The 23,809-nt window shown below is 36.2% G+C and overlaps 1 protein-coding gene across 3 annotated transcripts in view; it reads left to right on the top strand.

The window, feature by feature from the left end:
- bbs9 (Bardet-Biedl syndrome 9) overlaps window positions 1-23,809 on the top strand; it is a 141,357-nt gene that overhangs the window by 12,982 nt on the left and 104,566 nt on the right. For all 3 annotated transcript variants that reach the window (XR_006370562.1, XM_044116080.1, XM_044116081.1), the window contains exons 7-14: window positions 606-690; window positions 1,171-1,354; window positions 3,740-3,869; window positions 7,082-7,263; window positions 8,140-8,216; window positions 8,321-8,374; window positions 9,003-9,105; window positions 19,854-19,958. Coding sequence is in view for 2 of the 3 variants with exons in the window: in XM_044116080.1 (XP_043972015.1) it covers window positions 606-690; window positions 1,171-1,354; window positions 3,740-3,869; window positions 7,082-7,263; window positions 8,140-8,216; window positions 8,321-8,374; window positions 9,003-9,105; window positions 19,854-19,958 (920 nt within the window). In the remaining variant the exon portion in view is untranslated. The remainder of the gene's footprint in view (window positions 1-605; window positions 691-1,170; window positions 1,355-3,739; window positions 3,870-7,081; window positions 7,264-8,139; window positions 8,217-8,320; window positions 8,375-9,002; window positions 9,106-19,853; window positions 19,959-23,809) is intronic.

The following is a 23,809-nucleotide window of genomic DNA, read 5'->3' as shown; positions in this document are numbered from 1 at the left end:
GTCTGTGGTTCGGAGTCATACTGGGTTACGTTTAGAGCGCTGTTCATTCAGGTGTCGATGAAGAAAGATAGATTCCTGCCAAGCTGTTTCGTCTGCCAGCCTCTTACTGGAAAACGGCTAACACTACAAATGCCAAAGTCAACTGACCACAGATCAGCTTGACCACATACTTTTTTGCCAGGTGTATACTGTTCACTGAATAAAACTGATTGACTGTCATTTCCTGAAAAAGGTGGGTCATTACAGTGTTGACTGATTTAAGAGAGACTGTGAATAAGGGGAAAATGTTTTTAACATGCTTTATGATATTTGACTTTAACATTTGAATATTAACCAACAATGGAAAGAGAATGTTAGCTGGAATTAAAATCCAAGTTAAAAGTAGGAAAGCAAAGCTACAATTAAAGATAAAACTGAAAATTTAAATGCCGTGCTGGATAACCTGCGTTAATTTTATCATATTATGATTAAAGTTATATATTATTTTGATACAAAAGAGCACCTGAGAAAAACAAAAAATCACTCTGATACCGGTACTTGAACAGGATTTTAGAAATAGTATCACTGTTTGTGTCAGTAACTGTTTGTTTTATTTTGACTCTCAGATATGAGACTCTGGCCATTGCTACAGATGCAGAGAGTCGACAGGATTCAAATTTACTCCCTAAAACTGGGGGCAAGAGGCTGACGGTGAGTCTTAAATTCAGATACAGATTTTTTGCTATATATATATAGATTAATCTTAAATGTATTTTCTGCACATTTCATATCCAAAAAGAAAGTTTTATACACTTTACTTAACGGAGTTGTTAATTGTAATAGTCTGCATCTTACCAATGTAGAGTAAAAAGGTATTTATATCTTCTCTTATATGTCCACTGAACACGATATGTTTAGGATAAATATACCCAAGTACAATTGATCTGCTATTAAAAGTGTATGTAGTGCAGAAGTATGTGAAATTATGCTTCAGTCATATACATCCTGTATAAGTTATCTTGTTTGTGCCTTACAGTTGCAATATGTAACAAAATTGTTGCAAGTCTTTCAAGCTTTTTGAAGGCTTGTTCAAATAGTGATTATGCATAATTTACATTAATTTAAAGTTGAAGAATAGTACAATAATATTAATTACAATGGTCTGCTTTAATTTTGTGTGTCTCTCTGCAGCCTGACTGGACATTTGTCCTGGGAGAACAGGCCCTGGACATATCAGTACCCTCATTCTCCCATTCTTCTTCCTCCATCATGGTGCTGGGCGAGAGGAACCTCTTCTGTCTTCGTGATAACGCACAGATACGCTTCATGAAGAAACTGGAATTTAATCCCAGCTGTTTCCTACCCTATATCTCAGGTAAAGTGGAGAAAAATTGGCACAGAATCTACAGCTTTTCTCTTCTGACAGAAGAGACTCTTTGTTTGCTTCTACCACGCAAGATGCTCTAAACTGTTGGAAAGATTTTCACATGGCTGGAGTTTGCGTTGTCAACAATAACTCGATTTCAATATTTTCAGCAGGTGCATATTAACAGTGTGACAATTTGAGCTGCCACCAAATATTCAGTAGCAAATCCAACAGTCACACTTTCTTAAAACATTTGCTCATAGTTTTTGTGTTGTGTAACGAGTGTAGACAACACCGATCTGTTGCAGATGTTTTTTTTAATGCTTTCCTTCTCTGGCCTTACATCTGCCTCAACAGGATCAAATCTCTTACCCTTATCGACAGTCCCCCTCCATCCATCTTTCTTTATGTCTATTTGTTTCTTTTTTCCTTTCTTTCTTTTATTTTGTAATTGCTTTGGCCTCAGTTCCAATATGAGATTTCATCACCTCTATGATAAATAATGATGACTTCTAACTGTAAGAATGCAATAAACAGATGACAGATCTATTCAAATACACAGATTATTATTTGGTCATTTTATTGTTATGAAATGATGTAAGTCATATGCAGCGGCCTTCAGTTTTCATTTAAACTAAATCACTTTGGGGAAATTTGTAACTGATGTGTTTGACAAACCTTGACAGCATCAAAAATTATTTTGGAGTAATGGGTGGAGTTCCAGAGGGATTAGCTTTAATTTGTCACTAAACACTATGCGCATGCAAATATAAAAATCCCTCAAGAGCCTGTAGTCATGCCAAGGAATGTAGTGAGATCATATTTCTATCATTCAAAAAAAAAAAAAAATGTATTAGACAGAGCATTTTTATAAATCTGTTCATTCCCCTTTCTACAGCTGAACATTGTGTTTTAATGGCTTGAGCATTCTACCCTTTTCCTTATCCTTTCCTTAAATCTTTATTCTACATCAGGTTTATTGGGGTGGGGGAAAGTCTTAAAATGTCAAATAGGACTGCAACAATGAATCAGATTAATCATAATAAATCTATTATTAAAAATTTAACTAATTTAGTCATTTATTAATTGTTAACTGGAGCATATAGACCTTTTTCTAAAGAAGGACAAGTAGAAAGGGCTTCGCTTTTCACATGTTGATGTTACAAGTATTATTTGCAGATGCATCAAATAACCGAGAATGTACACTACAGGCATGCTACATTTGTACATTTCAGGCAATACAATGTTTATTTTCTTATTCAAAAAAGAAAGTGAATTTCTTATTTGCATCTTATAGTGTCTAATTGTATAAAAAAGATTTAAATGAAACATCTGCCAAATGTGCCTTTTTTTTATCTGACTGATCTTCAAACTAATTGAAAGAATAACCAAATACTAAAGAAACTGTTAGTTCCACCTCTGATGTCAAGCAGCTAATTTTCTTCTCATACAGAGTTTGAGAAGAAAATTAGCTCAGAAACATGTTGCAACAATGATAATCAAGCAGCAACAAAGGAAATCAACTGGCTTTACTATGGAGACGAAGGAGAAGACAGGAATGAACAAAAGGTTAAAAACACCATAATTCACACTCCTCCTTCTAAAATTAAACTGTCATTTTTAGGAGTCTGCTGCGATATAAGGTGTGTTTGCTTTGATGTGGCATCAACATACACTCTATCATTTTGACCCCAGCACTGTAATACCCTGCTGACCGCTGTTACTATATTATAACTTCTGTGAGCTTTGTTTTGCGTGTGGCCGTCACCTCAGATCTCACTAGGTGGTAACTCCACCATCGAGGGGTTGACTGGATGGTGCGAGTTGATGTACAGGCAGTATTTATATTTCATGTTTCTAACCTTGGTTCACAAGAGAAAGTGCCTAAGCTTTATTTACAGTACACCTATAAGAGCAGAGTTTGTGTCTGAATGAAAGATCTTGATGACAGCATCTCTTATTCAAACCATATGTGAAGCGTAAAGGGATGATTTCCCTGTTACGGAGAGTTCAAGCTGCACTCATCCTGAAGGGCAGTGCCACCCACCACAGGAATTTGTTATTTTTGTCCATGGTTGTTAGATTTGTGAATATGTGCCACTGTTTCATGTAACTAAAAATGGGAGACAAAAACCTCAAATTTGTGCTCCTATGAAACTTATGATGACTTTCTAACCACAAGACACCAATGTGAATAAATGCATCAAAGAAATATTTTTTCTTTTTTCTTTAACTTACAGAAAAATACCTACTTATCTGACTCGAGAATTTGTGTTCAAAATGTCTCTGACTTGTATATTTTCTTATTGCTCCATAATCTACAAGCCTGCTTCAAAAATGTTTAAAAGTGACAGATTTTCAGCCTAATCTGCTTTGTCTGTTATTATTGTTTAGTGAAAGATGGCACCATAAACCTGCTGCTTGGTAACCACAACAACATGCTGCTGGTTTACCAGGACATCACGCTGAAGTGGGCAGCCCAGCTTCCCTATGTCCCCGTGGCTGTTCGTGTCGCCAATCTCCTGTGAGTTCCTCCTCCAGTAAAACAGCACATCTAGGGCTGATGTGTGATGCACAAAGCAATATTCATCCATGTAGAGCGTATCTTGTATTCTAGAATTGTGCCGCTCATGGTGGCAGGATGTTGGAGTTGCTGTATGTTTGCTTAGATTTGTTCTTTTAGTAGAGTTTTGTTCATAATATTTTTGGCAAGGTATCGTGGATGCTGTGCAGGTGGTATAATTTTTGCTCTATTTTTTTTTTGGCAATTGTTATGATGTGACTGTGGCAATAAGGTATTGTTTTTTACATCTCAGAGAAGCTGATTAGGATCTCAAGAACTCAAATAATATGACCCCAAATCTCAGAACAGTTTAAAACGAAGCCAAAAAGAAGTTTAAAGAGTAGTAGCCAAAGTAAATTAGGTCAATTAGCAGTTTTTGCCAATAACTGATGGAGTCATTCAGGACTTGTTTATGGGGAATATCTTTCCTGCTAATTGGAAATTGAACTGTTAGCATGTGTTCATGAGATTGCCATACATCAACAGTCTTTAGTCAGAGAGATGTTCAGATTTGTTGCAAGACTGACTGCTACCATAGATCCTTCCTGCCCACAGCGTTGCCATCCACAACGTCTCTTTGAAGCTGTTTGGATGATATGAGTTATGACTGCATTTAATTTTACCTTGGGGATAAATTAAGTATTTTTGAATTTTAATTTGATTTAAACCTTATTGTTATCTAGTAAATAATACTGTCACATGCAGGTAAAAATCCTTGAAATGAAAGAAAAATTGGTAAAAGTTACAAGTAACTATATCATATTTTGAATTAAAGTTTAGTTCTTTAGCTGAATGTTTAGGAATTTTGAATCAACACACTACAGGAATGATACATTTTTGCATTTTAGGCAATAAAATGTTTTTTTTAAATTGTTTGAATGACAAAGGAACCCATTCCTCTGAGCCACTATTCAAAATTGGAAAGACAAGACAACCTGTCATCAAATTGCGTTTTGGGTTTTGATTTTGTGAGTCTAAAAATGGTTAATGGAAACAACTCTTTGACTAAACATTTCCACACATTTCCATTTCTACTGTCAGATAAATACAAAGAAAAAGTTGCTGTTATTTTCAGATTTACAAGACTGAATGTATAAGTTTATCTTGTCACCGTATGTAACAAAGTAGATGTCAAGGGAGGTAAAAATCAGTTTAGTTTTAAATACATGAGTGAAAAGTGGAATCTAAGGTCTACCAAATCTCCTTAAAATTGAAAGACTCAGTACAAAGTGTATGCATTTTTCTGAATATAAATTTCGTAAATATTCACATGAGCACTAATAAACATGCAACAGGTATTCTGACTCAGTTATCAACTTGTAAAATCCAGAGTTTTGGCAGGAAGTAACCCTGCAATGTGTTCCAGCTGGCCAATAATAGCATAGTGAGGAGGGACCAGTCAGAGCCAATCCTTTGTCTTTTTCCAAACAACTACAATCAAGCTGCAATTTGATACAATTACAACGTAAAGCGCAAACACAGTTGAAAAATGATGAGGTCTCTGATCCAGTGTTTGCGCATGTGTTGTTTAGATGTAGGAGATAGTGTGTGTCTGGGTAGCTGTTTGGTTTAGTTTGAGGCTGTGTTGTTTTTAAGCTTTTGATAGTCATCGGGTTGTTCGGTGTGTCTGTGGGACACGGAGGAGTGTGGGAGAGTTAGACAAATACACAGCAAACCATGCAAAACAAACATACACCCCAGCAGCTCACCGTAGATTTACTGTAGGGTTCCAAATTTTTTTCTTGCTTTGCTTCAGGGACACACTGGGTCTCACTATTAGTCTCATTTTTCCCATTCTAAACTGTCCACAGACATTTATTTTAACAAATCTAACAACATACCTAACAATTCATACATTGTCCCACAGAGAATAACAACTTATCATGATCATTAATTTCTTTGACCCTATACCTCTGGGTTAGGGTTGTTTAACTAGGAAAAGGTGACCAAACATACTATTAGGCAGGTGGTCATAATATTATGCCTGATATTTCATTTTCCATAAAGTCAAATTGCAATAGCATACAACTTTTACATCTCTGTTCTGCAAAAACCTAAAACAAAAATAAAACAGGGTCCTTTAAAAATGACAAAAAATTTTCTGAAGAGGAAATTTATCAAAGATTTCAGGTTGTCTTTTTTGTTGTGTGCATGTTTTTTAAAGGTCATGTAACATTTGTGACTCGTAAAGTTTTATTTAGCTGGGCTGAACACAAATATGGCTATTAGGATTAGAAAGGTTTCAGACCCCTGCTAGCTTATAAGAACCAATAACTATGAAACTCCTAAGAAATATGTCAAATAGGTTTTTCTCATGTTAACATTTTAATGTCCAGATTCAGGATCAGAGCAGTGAGGGTGACCACAGAGCTGGATCAATCTAGAATATTAGTGAATAGGAATTTTGGGTCGTACTAAATGCTGAGACTGTTTAATTTGCAGATAATAGTGCTGATTCTGCAAGTCTGGCACACAGTGGCTTGGCACCATGCCACCAGTCATCATGAACCATCAACATAATGAGGGCGACTTCTTTATGCCATAATCTGTAAAAATTCTCTTAATCTTTTCAGTATGAAAAATGTTCTGTAGACAGATGGCCTGTATTCTGGCAGTTGTCTTGTTTTCTTGTTCATTTGTCTGTTTATTCAGAATCCACAATTATTTTCAAACAAGTAGCAAAAACAGTGTTTTAATAAATTGTCGCGTCTACTACATTTTTCCTATTTTAGTAAAAAGGACAGCTCTTAGAGAAGTGTGTTTTTGCAAATCTATGTCCGGCCTCTGTAAACATCGATTCCTTCCCGCAGCAGTTAAAGTGAAAGCTTAGTGCTCCCTCAGACACTTTCCTGTGCAGGTGTGGAGCCGGCTGTCTCGCGTGTGTTTGTGTGTATTTGTGTGCGGATGAATGTGTTACTTCCTCACTGAACTGCAACAGAAATCACACAAACACATCTGCAACAAGTTACTTCACAGTTTAAACATTATTGGATCACTCAGCATTTCTTCATACTCTCCATCTTATCATGTATTTCCACATTAAAAGCCGGCACTGAGCTTCACCTTCTGTTATCCTTAAGGAATAGAGTTGAACTACAAAGAAAATGTAAACCACAGGTTCTCAGCAGATGTTACAGAGTTAACCCTGTCCTCTTTTTGTTTTTTTTCCTCAGGGAGCTGAAGGGTGTTGTGGTCAGTCTGAGCTCAGACGGACATCTTTTGTGCTCTTACATGGGTACAGACCCCTCCTTTTTCTCAACTCCAAAAGTAGATGCTAGAGAGGCTGATTATGAGCAGATTGATGCTGAGATGAAGAAACTGCAGAGGTTCATCAGAGAGGCTACAAGAACTCAAGGTGAGAGGATACTAGAGAAAGAGCTCTGAAATGCTCTGAATTTGAAGCTACTTCCTGACAAAACGGGACTCTCAATTTCCTGAATTGTACTGTACAATAAACAGGATTAAACTGCTTTAAAGTTTGGCCCACATAACAGTTTCATTCATTTTTGTCTTCATTCAGCTGTCTTCAATTTCATGTCTTCAGAAGTTTACTTTACTATGGCAGTGGTTTTTAAACTTTTCATGCAAAGTACCACTGGAGTAAATATAAAGATTTCCAGGTACTGCCATTCTGAAAGACATTTTTAGATCCCTACTACCTCAGGATTTGGACTTCATATATTTCTTGTGTTACGTCATAAAAGCAAAGAACAGAAAAAAAAAAAAAATTAAGCATGCTAGTTGTGCACACAGAGGTGACAATAGAATGGTTAGGTTTATTTGTGGAAACAATTAACAGAAAGTGGGATTTTAATGTGGAAATTTAAGGCTTTTCACCAATCGCAAAAGCCAACCTGCATAGTCTTGAGGCTGTCCATAATTTGTGAAAGTACTGAATAAGAGTTGCTCAGCATTTCTCTTAAGACTCCAGGTAGTCCTGTTGCTTCTGTACTACTTTCCTTACATGCGTTTGTCACTCAACATTTCTTTTGTATGCTTATTACACTCTGAACAACCAACTTTTACATTTTGTGTTTATTTTTAAACATTGTATGTATTTATCTAATTTCACCCGAAACTGCCAAAGTTTTCTCTCAAAAGTATTACTTTCTTAATTTAATACCTTGTATTTGTGAAAATGCAAAGTATTTAGTGTTTAAATAAACACTAAAACAAGTGTTTATTTACAGCACTTGATCCAGTGTTTTAAATGCATGCCTTTTTTTCATAGATATACTTCCCAAATCTGATGCTGTGGATGACCTGTCTGTCAAGGCGACTGTGTCTTCATGCCTCGACACACCATCGGTAAACACACAAGCTCAGATGTTCTTCGTGAACTGATTGGCAGATATTGGAAACATAAGGATATACATGCAGAAGCTTAAATGTTTTAATTGTTTCTTTTACAGCAAGCTCTAATCCAAGATATTGATGGTCTGCCTGTACCCTCAGTTACTGTACAGGTAAATTATTTTATTATTTCTTTGTCTACATACTGTCATAAAGACAAAGTGTCCAATTAGTCTCTGCACATATCTCCTAAGGTCCCATCACAGTGTTTTAAATTGGGCTCAGGACTTCGACTTTGACTATGCCATTGCGAAACTTTGTCAGATGATGTTTTTCTTTATCAGGTGTCCCATGGTAGATTTGCTGCTGTGTTTTGGATCATTGTATTGTTGAATATCTGAATTTCAGCCCAGCTTTAGGTGTCTGGTGATGTCAGACAAGTATACCTTAAGTAAGGAAGAGTTTATGGTTGACTCATCAACTATTTAAGGTGCACAGGCCCTGTTTCTACAGATCAAACCCTAATAATTATCCCCTTATCCCTCTGCCAACAAGTAATCTGAAATATGTATGCTGATTTGTTGTATTTGGTTTGTTGCAGCAAATAAAATACAATAAAGGAGTAGCTGCAGAGTTATTTAAGACCAGCCTTTAAAAAATCCAAACACAAAAGGAGAAAGAAAAAAGATTTTGCATACTGATTTATTTTTGTCTGGGCTTTAAGACACCGCCAGCCTGCTGGCATCAGAAAAAATAAAACATGTATTTCTAGGTTAACCTTGTGTTATTGTTTTACTGCAGGTGAAGGTGAAGACCAACTCTGTTCTACAGTCTGCTAAGCTGTCCATTTGTGTCCAGCCCCCCCTGGCTGTCACTCAAGACCAGTTTGTTTTGGAGCCAATGGGTTAGTAAACTGCTCCTCTGATTTTTGCTTGTGTGCGTATGCAGGTGTGTGTTTGTGTGTGTGTGCAGGATTTATGGCTGCCTTTGCTAGGGCTACTTGCTCAAGCAGATGTGATGAATGGTTGATTTCTGATTTATTTTCATTAATTTTCTGTGTATTTGGTCTGGCTGTTCCTTATTTCCTCAGATTTAGCTGGAGTTACAGGGTGTGATAAATAATACATGAATATTGCAGAAAAAAAGAAACTTTTAACAGATGAATGATTTTAAATAAAAGCAACACACATTTCAGCTGTTTGGATGTTTCTTGTTAATGCTGCTTGTGGAGTTCTTTGAACTGAAGAAACTTCAAATAATACTCTGTTTGGATTTAAGGATCTATATAATACAGTACTGTGTCCTTTTTTTTTTAGGGAAATAATCCACAGCTTTGTGCATCTGGTTTTGTGAAAGATCTTTCTTCATCTGTCATCAATCACTTATGCTCTTCCATGTGTCCTCTCAGGTTCTGCTTCACGTGTTTTATGTATTGAACACTTCATCCTACTTCACATTTTGCTCCACACACACACGCCTGTGTGAGTGAGAGGAGTGTGCTAACCTTTATTTGTCTGGCTCTTATCAGTGTTTACACCATGTCTTCTACTGCTGGTGTCTTCCAGGCAGCACTAATGTTGAACTGAATCACCCAGACTATTTATGCATTCAACCTTTTAACCCTAAACAACAGTACTGTCAGCTCATTAAAACATTAGGCATGTCATAACACACTGATTGGAGTCTGCTTTAACTGCGTTTCATTGCCATTTTTTTTTACTTAGTTTTTATATGTGTAATTGCTGAAGCTATCCTTTTTGTACAGTAGTCCTTATAAGAAAATCTAATTCTAAATCTTTTTGACCTTAGAAGCTACAAACATGTCCCACATCATGAAAGTCTAGGGGAGCTTTTTCTGCTCCATTGAGGTACTTAAATATGGATACAGCATACACTGGGCGCAGCTTCAGATGATGCACACATTTTAAAATTGTTGGTTTCTTTGTTGTTGCTGGTGTTTTCACATGATGTATGCTGTTATGCAAAATATTCAACACTTTTCAGAAGTCTTAATTAGCAAATTCAACATGTTCATGCAAACAGTTAATACTTACAGTGTTAATCTTTTCCTGAACCTTTATACTCTGGTCTACCATTTTATTTTATACTTAAGTTTCTGGACAAATCATGACTGATAGTAACTCATTTACATTTTATTGTACCTTGGAGCTGATCAGTTTTCTTGGTTCTCAATGAACCCTATGGATATGTTTTGGGTCAAACACGTGTTCTGATTTTTTTTTTTTTATCCACCTATTACTTTTGCCTTAAAACACACATGTTATCCATGCATGCTACCTGGATTACTGGAAGATGTTGCTCTTGGAGAATGTTTAAATATTTATTCAGTGCACAATCCTTGTCAGAATTGGTCGTAAGCCCACTCCCTTGGAAGAGACTCACACCTAACACATGGATTGCATCACAATGCTTCACTGTGTCCACAAACTTTTTTTAATGCTCACCTTTTCTTCACCAAGTGATTTTCCAGATCTCCCAAACAATCAAAAAAAAAAAAAAAAAAAAAAGATTAATAGGACAATCTTCTGCAGTTAAAACTTGGACTTCCTGCAAAATTTCTGTCTGTTCTTGATTTTTTTTTTTTTTTTTTTTTTTTTTTTTTTTTTTTTTTGTGGTCAGAAGTGAACATTATACAAAAGCATTTTCATCAATGTTAATACAAATGCACAGACACCCACCTGCTGCAAACTTTGAGCTACAATCCTGGAAAGTCCTGGTGGATTCTAACCTGTATTTCCATTGATCATATAAATGCACAAATTGGAATTGCAAAAATTAATTAGCTTGTTGAAAACACTGGAACTTTGAAAATCTTGTGGTGTTTTGATTGTATCAAAATGAGTGAAGTTAGCAAAACTGCATTGGAAATATTTTTATTACATCACATAAGTCATGTGGTCAACAACCAGATGTTACTGTTGGTGAAAAACACAGAGAAGATGACAGGAAGTGGTAGGAGCATTATGGATGTTTCTTAACATCCATAATCCTGGACGTGAAACGTGTCACGTATTCACGTTTGTTCACGTGAATACATGCCTATTTGCACAGAAGGAAACCACTTTAATTCATTTTCTGGTAGAAGATCAAAGTAGCAGCACTGATGTTAGGACTGAAATGATACGAAATAAACTGCAATTTTAGTTGCAATTCTTATTTAATGGAAACTCTGCAATTACGAAGTTGGGTTTTTTGACATTAGCAGAATATTGACAAAGTTTTGCGCACATTTGTAATGAAAACATAGCTCTAGACACTGTTGGACATCCTGAACCATTATTTGCTACAATTAAACCATTGTGTAAAGTATGTGATTATTTGGAGTACTTGGTTCAAACAATTAACTTTGATGTCTCGCCTTCATTAAAATTAACTGTTACTTTCATTTTAGTATAACAACTAACAAATGACCATTTCTTCAACTATTGTTCTAATTTAATTCATAGAGTAATGTAATTTGACTCCTTCTCGACTCATTTGTGCATTTGACTATTCTGAAATAAACTTTGTACCTGATTTCATGGTTTCACAAAAATGGTGCAGTTTCAGTAATACTTTAAACTTCTGATTGTCTTTGCACTAAATGATTATGAAGCTGGAGCTGATTGCATTTTGATGAGTCATACCCAAGCCTCGCTGCTACTAATAAACACCTCTACAAACTATAGAAAAACGCTGTAATTTGTCTACAGTCATATTCTTCAATCTTGAATTGAGTAAAACATTGTTTTCATGGCAGCACAACACCAAACCTAAATAAGAAGAATCATCTTTCCATGGAGAGAAAGATGTATCATAAGTGATGACTTACTGGTGCTCTGTGTGTCAGGAGGTTTTGTTGTCTGTTAAAACAAATTTGCACCAGTGACTCCTCCTAAGAAATAATAAACCAAATGTAGCAACTCCCTAAAGTAGGAAAAAAAGCAGCCAAGCATGAATAATCTGCTCCTTGCTTATTTGGTTTGTAGAAACGCATCCCAGCCACAGTAGATTTATCTGGACTGAAGCTTTGAATAAAATGGTGTTACCTTATCAATCTTTGCTTATTCTCTTTTAATCTGCACACTTGTCATAATGAAAGAGTAAATCCCACTCAAGATTATGAGGTCACATGTCAAGTGAACGTCCACAGGTTATACTAACACAGTGAACCAGCTATTTTCTGAAGCCATGTACTCAGGCATAAAAGCTGGATTACTAACAGAAAATTCCCCCTTTATTGTAATTCCAAAACTGCTCCTGATGTGCGCTGAAACCCTCATCCATCACAGAGGAGTAGACACCAAGCGCTTTGAGAAGGACCAGAGTGGGTTGAGAATTTATGATTTCAAGATGTGAGAAGCTTTCGCAGCCGGTTGGAGGACCATCCATTTATTCTAAGTCCTGACTCAAAGTGACCACTGCTTACCTATGATTCATGATCCATACATGCAGAAATGAAAAGCATCTTACCACAGTGGATTCTTATCTGTGCATATGCTGTACATGAGTTCTCCAGCTGTTAATGCAAGCATGATGCTCCAGCTGCCCAGCATGGTACATTCCCCATAAATGTTAGTTTTTTCTTTTTTTTTTCCATTTACATGTATTCCTTTAATAGACTTAATTTGTCATGTATTGTTTTATTTTTTAGGATTTTATTCCCATATTCTCTTTTTTACAATAGCCATATGAGAAATTAAGAATTTTAAGAGTTTTGACAATAATATTCCTTAGTACAAGGAAACTTACAGCGAAATATAGAAACGGTTACAATGTATAGAGCAAGTGGAAGATATGTTAGTAATTTATAACATCCAGCTCCCACAAAAATATAATCCGCAACAAAAAGTAAGACTTGGTTTCTTTGTTAGAATAAACAATTAAAGATCTGCCAGGAAAACTCAAAGTAAGTCAAAAATAAATTCCCCCAAAAAACATCCCATGAAGGGAAAACTGGTGGATATTTCTGGTGGGTATAGTTGCTCTAAGCTTTTCTGTTTTGGCACCAGCTCTTCAAGTTTCACTGTTTATGTGGAAGATCAGAGGGTACGAGTCATTATCCCGTCACATTTACACCACTAAAGAGATGCTTTGTTTATATGAGTTTAGGTAGCATTCAAGCTGGTCAAACCCAGAAGTCTCTGAAAGGCATACATTCAAGGAAGAACAATTACACACACAAGCACTCACAGGGATATCAAATTTTTTGCACATGCTTATCCATGGCTGCTTAAATGCATTCACATGACACGTGTCATTATAGCAAGCTAAGAATATGTCGAATATCTACAGTAAAACAGTGTTACCTGTTTTTTGTCGTTCTTTTTTATTTCTACTTACAGAAATCAACCATTGAAATGCTTCTGGCCATAGAACTTAATACACAAGCACACATTCAGGTATAACATTGAAGAACGTTTTCCATCGACTTTTATCCACTTTGGAGACTTTGTTCATCCCTAAGCAATAATTCTGCTTGTCCAACATTAATACCATCAGACAAATGAAATACGGCCCTGTTTTAATCCAGTGGTAGTCCAAATCTATCAGTGCATTAAGAATTAGTGCACCCATTTATCACATGCCTATTTGCACAGAAGGAAACCACTTTAATTCATTTTCTGGTAGAAGATCAAAGCAGCAGCACTGATGTTAGGACTGAAACACGAAATAAAATCCCAATTTCTAGTGAGTATTAACAGTTTCCAATGTTTTAGACTGTTTGTTCTTTAAAAAAGAATATCGGGATTCATAGATAATCTTTTTCGTTTAGATCTCTGACATAAAAATATTTTCCATTTCAGTGTCTTTTTTTTGTTCAGAACCAGATAGTCAAGCCCAAAATTATTCATACCCCTGACAGATTTACTTTAAAAGTAATCTTTAATTTCACCAACTTTCAATTTCAATTGGTCCACTCAGAGTCCAGGCATAAATCTAATTGAGGAAGGAGCTACATGCTAGGGTGATTGCAAGGAGGTCTTCCAACCTCAAAAATCTGCTCAGTATTACATTAGTTGTTGTTATCCCAAAGGAGATTATTATTGAGTTATGAGAACTCTGTTAAAAATGTAAATGATAAAATATCTATTTTTAAAATACAACACTGCTTACATTATTTTATATAAATGACTACCAAATTTCTCATCAGATTAAATTAAAATAATTTTTAATCTGCCAGGGATATGAATAATAGTTGTGGTTTTATTTATATAGTTTTTGTTTTTGTTAGAACCTTAGTGTATAGTATAAAACATCAGTGTGCCAATAATCGAACTAAAGGGCAACAATGATAAAAATGTTTGTCAGGGTCTTAGTGGCTCAGCTCAAAACATATGTGACAATGGCTAAAAACTATGCATAGGGTTTTTTTGTGTTTTATTGGCTGCTGGTTGCAAAATGTACAATGCAACATTGAGAACAGATTATTCATTTATTTTTTATGGTAATGTTTTTCGAGCTATAAAATACCAGTTTGTCTTTGCAAACAGACACTTTACCTTTGACTTCAGTAAATAAATCCTTAAGACTAGGGCTGCACCCGTGGGCTGTTAAGTGTCCCGGTCTACTATAGAATAATCAAATTTCTATTTACTGTTGAATCTAAAAGTGCTAGTGAAATATTATACAACAATAACTTATTCATTTTTCTCGTAATCTTTTACTTTTTTAATTCCACGTTGGATACTGTCAAACTGAATCTGTTCCAGGAGGTAAAACTGTTTCTAAGTTTTGATTCTCATTCCTCATTGGACAGCTTTTGCTGGTCACTAGTTCTCGAAGAAGTAGTTGTGACAAAGTAATGGATGTTATGTGAAAATCTGTTGGCAATTGGAAACACCAGCTAGCAACAAGCAATATTATGAGTGCTGCTGTGACACCTTCTCAGTCTGGTTTTCATTAGGTTTTTTTTCCTTTTACAGTCTCTCTTTCTCTCAGTTGACCGTTTTCCTGTTTAAAGGAATACAGTTTTTTGACAAAGATTTCCTCCAAACATATAAACACACAAGCTACATGAGTAAAATCAAGGGTCAGTGTAACTCTGTTTCTGTTCTTTTTGTAGAACTGTTGGCTGTGTGAACATACTTTGTGTTTGATTCCTCTGCTTAGAATGTGTCCACATATCTGCAAACGTTCATTATAGGTGTGAATTTGAGTTACCAAAATGAATAAAACGTAACAAAAAAAGGTAAAACCTCACTGATAAGCACAAACTTACATGCAGTGAACGATGTGTGTAAAGAGTAGGGGAAGTAGCGCCCTCTGACTTTTATTGTTATTCCAGTTTTTATTCGTCTCAGATGGCGGCTCAATCCCCTGTTCAACACACTACCTCCTTTGTTCTGCCCCCCGTTCCCACTCGTAAGAACTGCTCCCTCCTTCTCTTCACTTATTTTCTTGCCATTTCATTTTATCTTTTCCTTTTGCAGATTATTTCTTTCACTCATTCCTTCTAAAATGTCTTTAATATTTTCCTGCTCTAATGACCCTTTTGTGGTTTCTCTCATCATCTTCCTGTATTTCCATTAACAACACTGGAATTACACATACTTTAATTGTCTGAGGAAGAAAAGGTTAATTGAAACAATGAAGATAGAAGAGCATAATAAAGTTTCATTAAAGATATGTCTACAACAACCACAGCAGTTGTCAAATGTCTGAAAAGCTTCAAATAAATAAATGTTTTGTCACAGCAATGTTTTTATACAATAATTATTTTTAAAAATCCAATCTTTAGTTTAGCTTAATTTGTTCAGAAATAAGTGTTTTCAACAAAATCATTTATAATAAAGATATTTACACCATTATATTAGACAAATATATATTGTGCTTTAGCATTTTTAGTTTGATAGCAATATCTAGGTACTTTTAATTAGTAATCCATGACTTGAGTTATACATATGAATTGACAAAAAGCTATGTTTCTCCTGGCTATTGTTGAAAATAGGACTAACTAAATAACATGCTGAGTTACTTCTTGATCTTTATTAAGTTTCAGGAATATATAGCTACTCTCCTGTGATCAGTAAGGTTTAAATAGGACGTATGTGTATGTTGTTACAACACAAACCAAGAAGGATATGTGGCTCACAACCATTTCTGTAGCAACCTGTTATTTTACAGACTTTGTCCACATCTTTCCTCAAGATGCCAATAATTTTGAAGGCAACCATATTTCTCCAGTCATCCAGAACATTTCCTTGCAGTTAATTGTCACTACAAATAAAGGAATTCTGCTCTGTTATCCGGTTTAGTTTGGTACCTACATGTCAGCATGCTTGCATGATAGCAATACTAACGTTTTTATGATTTTGAACAGGCATATTTTATGTGATCTGGCCTAATCCTCGCCAACAAAGACCATGAGGTCATTGTTTAACACCTCACACATAGATCATACACACACTGTAATTCCACCGTAAGAGCCAAAATATTATCATCAATATTTGTTTTCCTGTTATTTGTTTTGGTTTTGATATTATCTGCATATGGGAAGAACTGGAAAGAGAAACACACTTATGGCTCTTGCTCCTTGTGTGGTATTGATCCCCATCTTCACCCCTCATTACCTTTAACCTGTTCATCAAAGTCAGTCATCAGTTTAACCTGAGCCGTCAAGTACTTTAACCTGAACCCTGACAGAGAGAGTGAGCTGCCCCTGGCATGTACACACAGTATGACTCTCTGAATAGTGTCAAGATCAGTCTCAGCAGTAGTGAGGCACCTTCTGTGATAAGATTTTGTCCGGATTACAAACCGCGACAGTGAACACAAATTTAGCAGAAATGCCAGGAAGTGAAGTAGACGTTCTCCGTTCCTTTATTTACTTTTATTACAAACAAACATGGTTAGAATGATTCATGTAATATTTATTTGTGTAGAAAGATTGTTGAAAGCTCCTTCGGCTTATCTTTAAGTATGACGCTTTGTATGAGATGTTAGAGGGCAATGCACAAAAAAGATAGATACAAATAATTTGACAATGGATTTCTTATATTTCAGATATAAGAAATCAGTTGTCTGATATCTTATATCAGATAACTTTCTTTTGGTATGCATATTTATATTAAGTTTTTAAATATATTAGCCTTCATTCCCTTAAGAATACATGAAGAGACAAGTATACGGTCAAATAAGACAATATAAAGGGATGAGGTGGCATAAAGCTAAGATCCCCAAGCAAACTAGTGAATAAGGAAAACGTTATAGCGGTAAAGAAATGGAAAAAGCAAATAGTTTATGAAGGTGGAAAAAAGGTGAAAGTTAGGGATTGGAAAAGGAAGAGAAAGGTACAGTAGTAAAGCAGGGGATTTCAGTCTCCTTTAGGGAGTTTGTTTTTCTTGGATGGGGTGCTAATGGCTTAATGTGCTTGAGAACACTGGGACCAGTCTGAACAGTCTCACCGGGTTAGACACAGAGGTCAATCAGACGCATTACCTGGTGCTCACAGATTTGATGCCCACAGCTCTTGTTCTGGCCTGTCTGAATGTGCTTCAATGTATAATGGAGAGCTAAAGAGAAATGAAAGAAAAGAGAAGAAGAGGGATTACTTTGTGTCTCCTTTGGTGGTGTTTGTTGGTCTTAACGGGACTGAAAACACTTAAAGCACTTAAGCCAGTCTGACCAGGGTGACCTTCAGGGCACAGAGGTTAAAAGCCTTCAGTTGACAGACTGACTGACAAGCAGGGAGGAAACTAACCTTATGCTTAAACAAGACATAAAAATAAGCTACTGGAATAAAAAAAGCAGTGTTACTGGTTTATGATACAAGATTGTATTTTCCTTTTAGGCTTATTTTTTTATTGGTTTTTCAGTTTTAGAAATAGTTTTGCATAATTACTTAAAAAGTGAAAAATCAGGTCTTTATGTTTCAATTTAGTTATTTATTATCTATCTTTTTCCCATCTGTTTAGCTTCAGGTTGATCTGTCTGTTCTCCCCAGGAGGGCCTTGCATCACTACCAGCTCGGCGTGTTTGTGTGCATGCATAATTAAACACATCAAGGTTTTTTACAGTTCCATCTTAAACCTACTAACCTCAGTGATATACAGATTCAGAAACTTTCACACACTCTTTACTCAACTTTGAGAAATTACACAGACTTTTATGCTTTTCCATTTGGACACATGCACATACACTCGGGATTCAGTCACCTGTAACAGACTGGGCCCAAAAACATTACGCCCCATTTCACCAACATACTGCCCTGTATGTGTGTGTGGGTGTGCATGTGTGTGTCTGACTGCATGGAGCCATTAGTTGTAATATATCCTTTCCTCTCCAGCCGTATTTGATCCCTGCTCTTTCTCCCCAGCTCTCTTTTTCCCTCTACTTTCTGTTGGTTTTCAGGCGTTTTAAAGGAAGCTACAAGTCATCACCCATCTCTCATGGTACATATAATTTCAGTCTTGGGTTCGCCCCCACATATACTTACACACACACACAGGGTAGAGTTCCAGTTGAAGCTTTTATTTTATGTCTTCACCTCACATAGTGATGTTGAATGTAAGCAGTGCTTAAGCAGTTCTATGTATATGTGTGTGTGTGTGGGTGCGGGCGTGTGTGTGTGTGTGTGTATACACATTAAAGGATCTGGCTAGTATTGAGCACACAGTGTCCAGTTCTGTCACCAACTTTAAAATACTGACTGCGTGTTTGTGTTTGCATGTCTGGTTGACACACCAACTTCCATTTTTATCATACAGTTTCCTTTTAGTTAAAAAGCTGAACTGATATCAGTTAAGAATATCTACTCTAACCTTATTTTCACATCCAAATGAATGTAGCATTGAGTTTTTCAAATTGACACATTGTAGATTTTAAAATAAATCCAACATCAAGGCAATACTTACTCTCACTTGATCTGGTTTCTGTAGAAGAGCCCTTACTTTAAGGAGATCATTGATTAAACTGCTTCTTCTTACTACAGGCCATTTTGTCCTTGAGTTTAGGTTTTAGTCCATGCCTAAACTCAAGTCCAGTCCAATGGAACTGGATCTGCCCCTTTACAGATATTGTGTGTTTGTTTTTGTCACATACAAGGGGGGGCAAAAATTCATTCACAGCAATGAAAATGACTTTACCTATTTTTGATACAGGGCGTTGCTGCCAAGGTTTGTAAAATCAGCTGTTTTGGGGAAATTATTTTCCGTATACTGTGAGGGCAAAGTGATTGGAATAGCTTTTTTAAATTTTGCTTATTAAATGAAATCATTTCAAAATGCGTTTTATTTTTATTCCGGTTATATTTGTCTGAGTCTGTTTTTTACTCTTTATTACTAGCCATCTCATTTCTATAAAATTTAGGGATGAAATTCAAGATAATAGTGTTTGTTGAAAAACCCACTTTTACACTGTAGTGGCAACAATGTGCAAGGAGGGATGATATACTGTCATAGATTACCTTGTTTAAGTTGCAACTCTAATAAATTTATTTTTTAGGAGCCGTAATATTTTATAGTTGTTATTCTTCCCAATAACAATTCTTATGAGCATATTAAAAGTAACTGTTTGATTATTTTGATATTTTTTGTTAGCTGGCTTATTTTTTTTATATTTCAAAATCCAGAGAAATACACTGGTGGAGCTACATAAAAATAAAGCTACTCCTTATCTGGATGTTAAAAAAATCTGTTTTTCTTTTTTCAGGTGTTGGTTCAACCAAAGAAGTGGCTTTTTCAGCTTTCCTCAATGCCCAATACCTACCTGCTGACCTGACCGGAGATATTGTCGTGTCCTATAGTTCGCCAACAGGTAAAAGGACCGTTGTGACATGTGTTTGGTTTCTATTAACACCTTCAGACGTTTACCTTAGATAGAATAAAATGTAGACATTTTGTTGTCATTCTTTTTTCTCAAATGAAGCTTCTTTGGCCAAATCAAGGAATTTGACTTTGGTTTTACTAGCATAAAAATATAATAAAAACAATAGGATGAAAAAATAAACTACAAAAAAAGGAAAGCAAGGTTTGACTGCAAATATGATTACTTTATATCACTGTAGAGTAGCTGAGGCTGTACAATGTTTTCATCAGAGAGACAGCCTGGGGGGAGAAACCGTCTCTGTGGCAGCTGGTTTTTGCACATAGCCTGCTGACCTGAAGGCAAAAGCTTAAACAGTTTGTGTCCAGGATGTGTGAGGTCTGCAGAGATGTTAGTTGCCCTTTTCCTGACCCTTGACTTGTACAAGGGGGGAAGACAAGCCCTGATGATCCTCTCTGTGGATCTAATTGTTTCATACAGTCTAGTCCTGTTTTATGGATGAGCCAAACCACACAGAGATGAATAAAAATAGCGTTGTAGTAGTAATTGTGGAAGATTTTACTTCTTGAGTTGCCGTAGGAATCACAGTTTCTGCTGGACCTTCATGCAAACAGTGTCTACGTCTGAGGACCATCTTTGATCTCGAGAAAAGGTGGCTCCTAGGAGCCATACGTGTTGCACAGCAGGCACAATGTTGTTGAGGATGGTTACTGGAGGCATTAAACCTCTTTGTAAGGCAATTACTTTTACATTGCATTAGTTTTTATTGAAGTAAAAACTCATGTGCTGAAGCTCCGTTGTGATGTTTTTATGAAAAGTTGCAGTGGCACATATGTTGTTTGAACCATCAGGCTCATCTCTGCAGCTTTTATAAAATTGTCAGTTTGGCTATCGATATGCAGTGAATGGAAGCTCCATTCTCAAAATGTTATTTCTAACTGTGCACATATTTATGAAATGTTTAATTTTGTTTATGTGTAAAGTTGTAAGGATCTAATATCAGTTACAATAGTCCTTGTGGTAAATGCACATTTGATTTTACTGCAGGATAGTTTTTATATAGTTTCATTGGAAAAAACGATATGTATAAAACTTATCTTTATAGTAGATGTAAAATGTTCCTCAATACCTGGAGCATTAGCACCAAAAACCTTGTGAAGTTAGCAGGTGTCTGGTCTGTAACATCAAAACTAGGCTTGTGTGACAGGGCTGAGCACCATCCTCCTAACAGAGAACTGGAATGGTGTAATGACATTTGGGCTCTTTCCAGATGAGCCCAGTTCATCCCCTTGCTGCCTCCAGCCATCTGTTTCCAGGTTTTGCAATATATCTGGAAGATATAACTTTCCAAAGCAACACAACCACTCTTTATTTTTAAATGTCACAGACCTCATTTAAAAGGAAAAAAAAAAAAAAAAAGATCTGCATTTGTTCGGAAATCAGGTCATGAAAAAAGGCTTATGTTTTGTGCTATTGTTTCCCTTGGATTACATTTGCTTTGGCAGACCTCTGTTGGTGGAACAGATTTTCCTCCCCAGAAGCACACTTAATGTGAAATGTCTGGAAATATTGGGAAGTGTTTCTTTCTTGTTAAGGGTTATTGTGTTGCTATAAATAGTTGAAAATAAGAAGTCTGGAGTATTTCAATGGGCCTTAAAGGCAAAGCAGCTTGACGAGAGCATGTTGGAAAGTGATTTTGAGTTTTGGAAAGCACTTGTTGGGCGTTAGGCATTAGAAAAGTCTGATTTAAGATGGAAAGCAAAGAGTCGTAGGTTAGTTTCCCAACACAACATAAGCTATACTCATGTGAAAAGATGGCTGAGTAAACAGAAAAAATAAGGGTAGAATAAGACAGCGTAATAGTCAGAAGAAGAGTTGGGGAAAGCAGAATATCACCCTAACCCTAACCCAGAATACTGGGAATGTAAAGAAACAAAACAATGGCAGTATGTTATGAGTGGAGAAAGGAAAGAATTAACAATGGGTTATAAGAGATTAAAGTTTCTTGCAGCTAATTTCTCAACTGCCTACTAAGCCTTAAAATTGGCTATGGAGCCTTTTATTACTTTAAGAAATCAGTTCAGCTGGGGCGAAGATGCCGCAACATTTGTTGTCAAAGTAAAAGCTGTCCTAGCTGCTGTATCAGCATGACTTCTGAATAATTAAAATAAATCTAAACAATTTTAAAAGCTCTGGAGAAGGTCCTGAGTGCTTTAAGCTTGGCACCCTGGACAATAGAGAAACTAATTATTGAACATATCAGTGTTTTTTTTTTTCTGTTATTTTTCTGTTTATTTTTTTTCCAGGAAATATATTTATAATTCTGCTGACATGAAATTTACAGCAGATATTTACCCAAGTGACTCACACATAGAAAGAAATCTAACCAAATTAGTTCACTTATGAAGTTGTGGAAAATAATTTGAATTATGAAGAAAATAAGTTTCGATGTTTGTGGCCATTGAAGTTATGTGGATTTCTTCGGGTTTTAGAAATGTATGATGTAAATTTACCCACTCGTTTACCCACTCTAGCTTATGAATGGTGATAAATTGAAAGGTGGCACTCTTTTAGTTTCTATGCCAGGATAATCAGTGTCTTTTGCCTCTGAAAATATTTCCACAAATCCAAATTTGCCTCAGAGAAAATGCATACATTGTAAGCTTGCAAAAAAAGCCGTAGCATAGATGCTAACAATTGCAGATAGGCAAAGTGGTATTTTATTACTTTTTTCTCACTTTATGTGCTGTGCTGTTTTTATCCTGACAATTCAACACAATTCATAATCTTTTCCCAAACCGACATGTTTTATAACCTAAACCTAATTAAACCTTTATCACATCCCTGTCGCATCATGCCACTGCTTTTTGTTTTTACTTTTTTTAACACTTGACACTAGTGTGGGTTAGCATGCCAATAGAATATTGTTTCCAGGACTAACACTGTTTTAATAAAGGGTTGGTTTTGCTCTGAAACTCTGTGTCCACTGCAGTGAATCATCTTGTGGTGAGATGCCAAGTGGTTCTCTCCAGGAGCATTCCTGTAGCAATGTGGTAGAGTTTGATTGTAATTTTCTGTTTCTTCAGTGTTAATCTGCAGTAGTGCCTCATCACTTCTTATCCCCACAATGCTGTTCTGGCTTGGAAGGAATGCAACACTTTGTATTCACTGCCATCCAGGGCTGATGATTACGCCTCCACACCACCCTACCCTGCATAACACAATCCCACCCTGAGGCTACTGTGTCCGTCTTTAAGCTCTACAAAGGCTTTGACATTTAAGAAGACTGTTGACTTCTTAAAACCTTCAAAGGAGGCTTGATGATGGCAGGAGCTGTTACAATCTAGAAAGAATTTCATTAGTGCCCCTCTGTGATTTTTCTAAAACCCTGAGAGTGGGCTTTCCACAAACGCACTTGAATGGGATCAAGTGGTCAGGCTGGCATTTACAGTGCATTGTTAGCTTGCGTACATACTGATTATTTTCATGTGAGTGACGGATAGTCTCATGCAGATGATACTTTCCATAAAACATGGCCAGCCATGATTCATTGGTTACTACAGCAACTGAAAACCAAAGATTCAAGCTAACTGTTTTTGTTTTCTCCTGTTTTACCGGGTTTTGGAGGATGACCAGCATCTCCACATATCCGTGTCTCCAGGAGCTGCATCAGTTTGTTGGAACACCATGTTTGAAACCCATTTGCAATGATTTTTTGTTGGCATATCTCATCCCCTGTGCCAAGCAGTTTATGTTTTTAGCTGTCTTTGTTAGTGAGTATGACACAAAAGCTTAGTAGCAGATTTTAGAGGTAGCATGTAACTCAGTATTGCTTCTTCATC

This window comes from Gambusia affinis, linkage group LG05 (genome assembly GCF_019740435.1).
Source record: "Gambusia affinis linkage group LG05, SWU_Gaff_1.0, whole genome shotgun sequence".
Taxonomy (NCBI): Eukaryota; Metazoa; Chordata; class Actinopteri; order Cyprinodontiformes; family Poeciliidae; genus Gambusia; species Gambusia affinis.
This window is presented reverse-complemented; position numbering and strand designations above follow the sequence as displayed.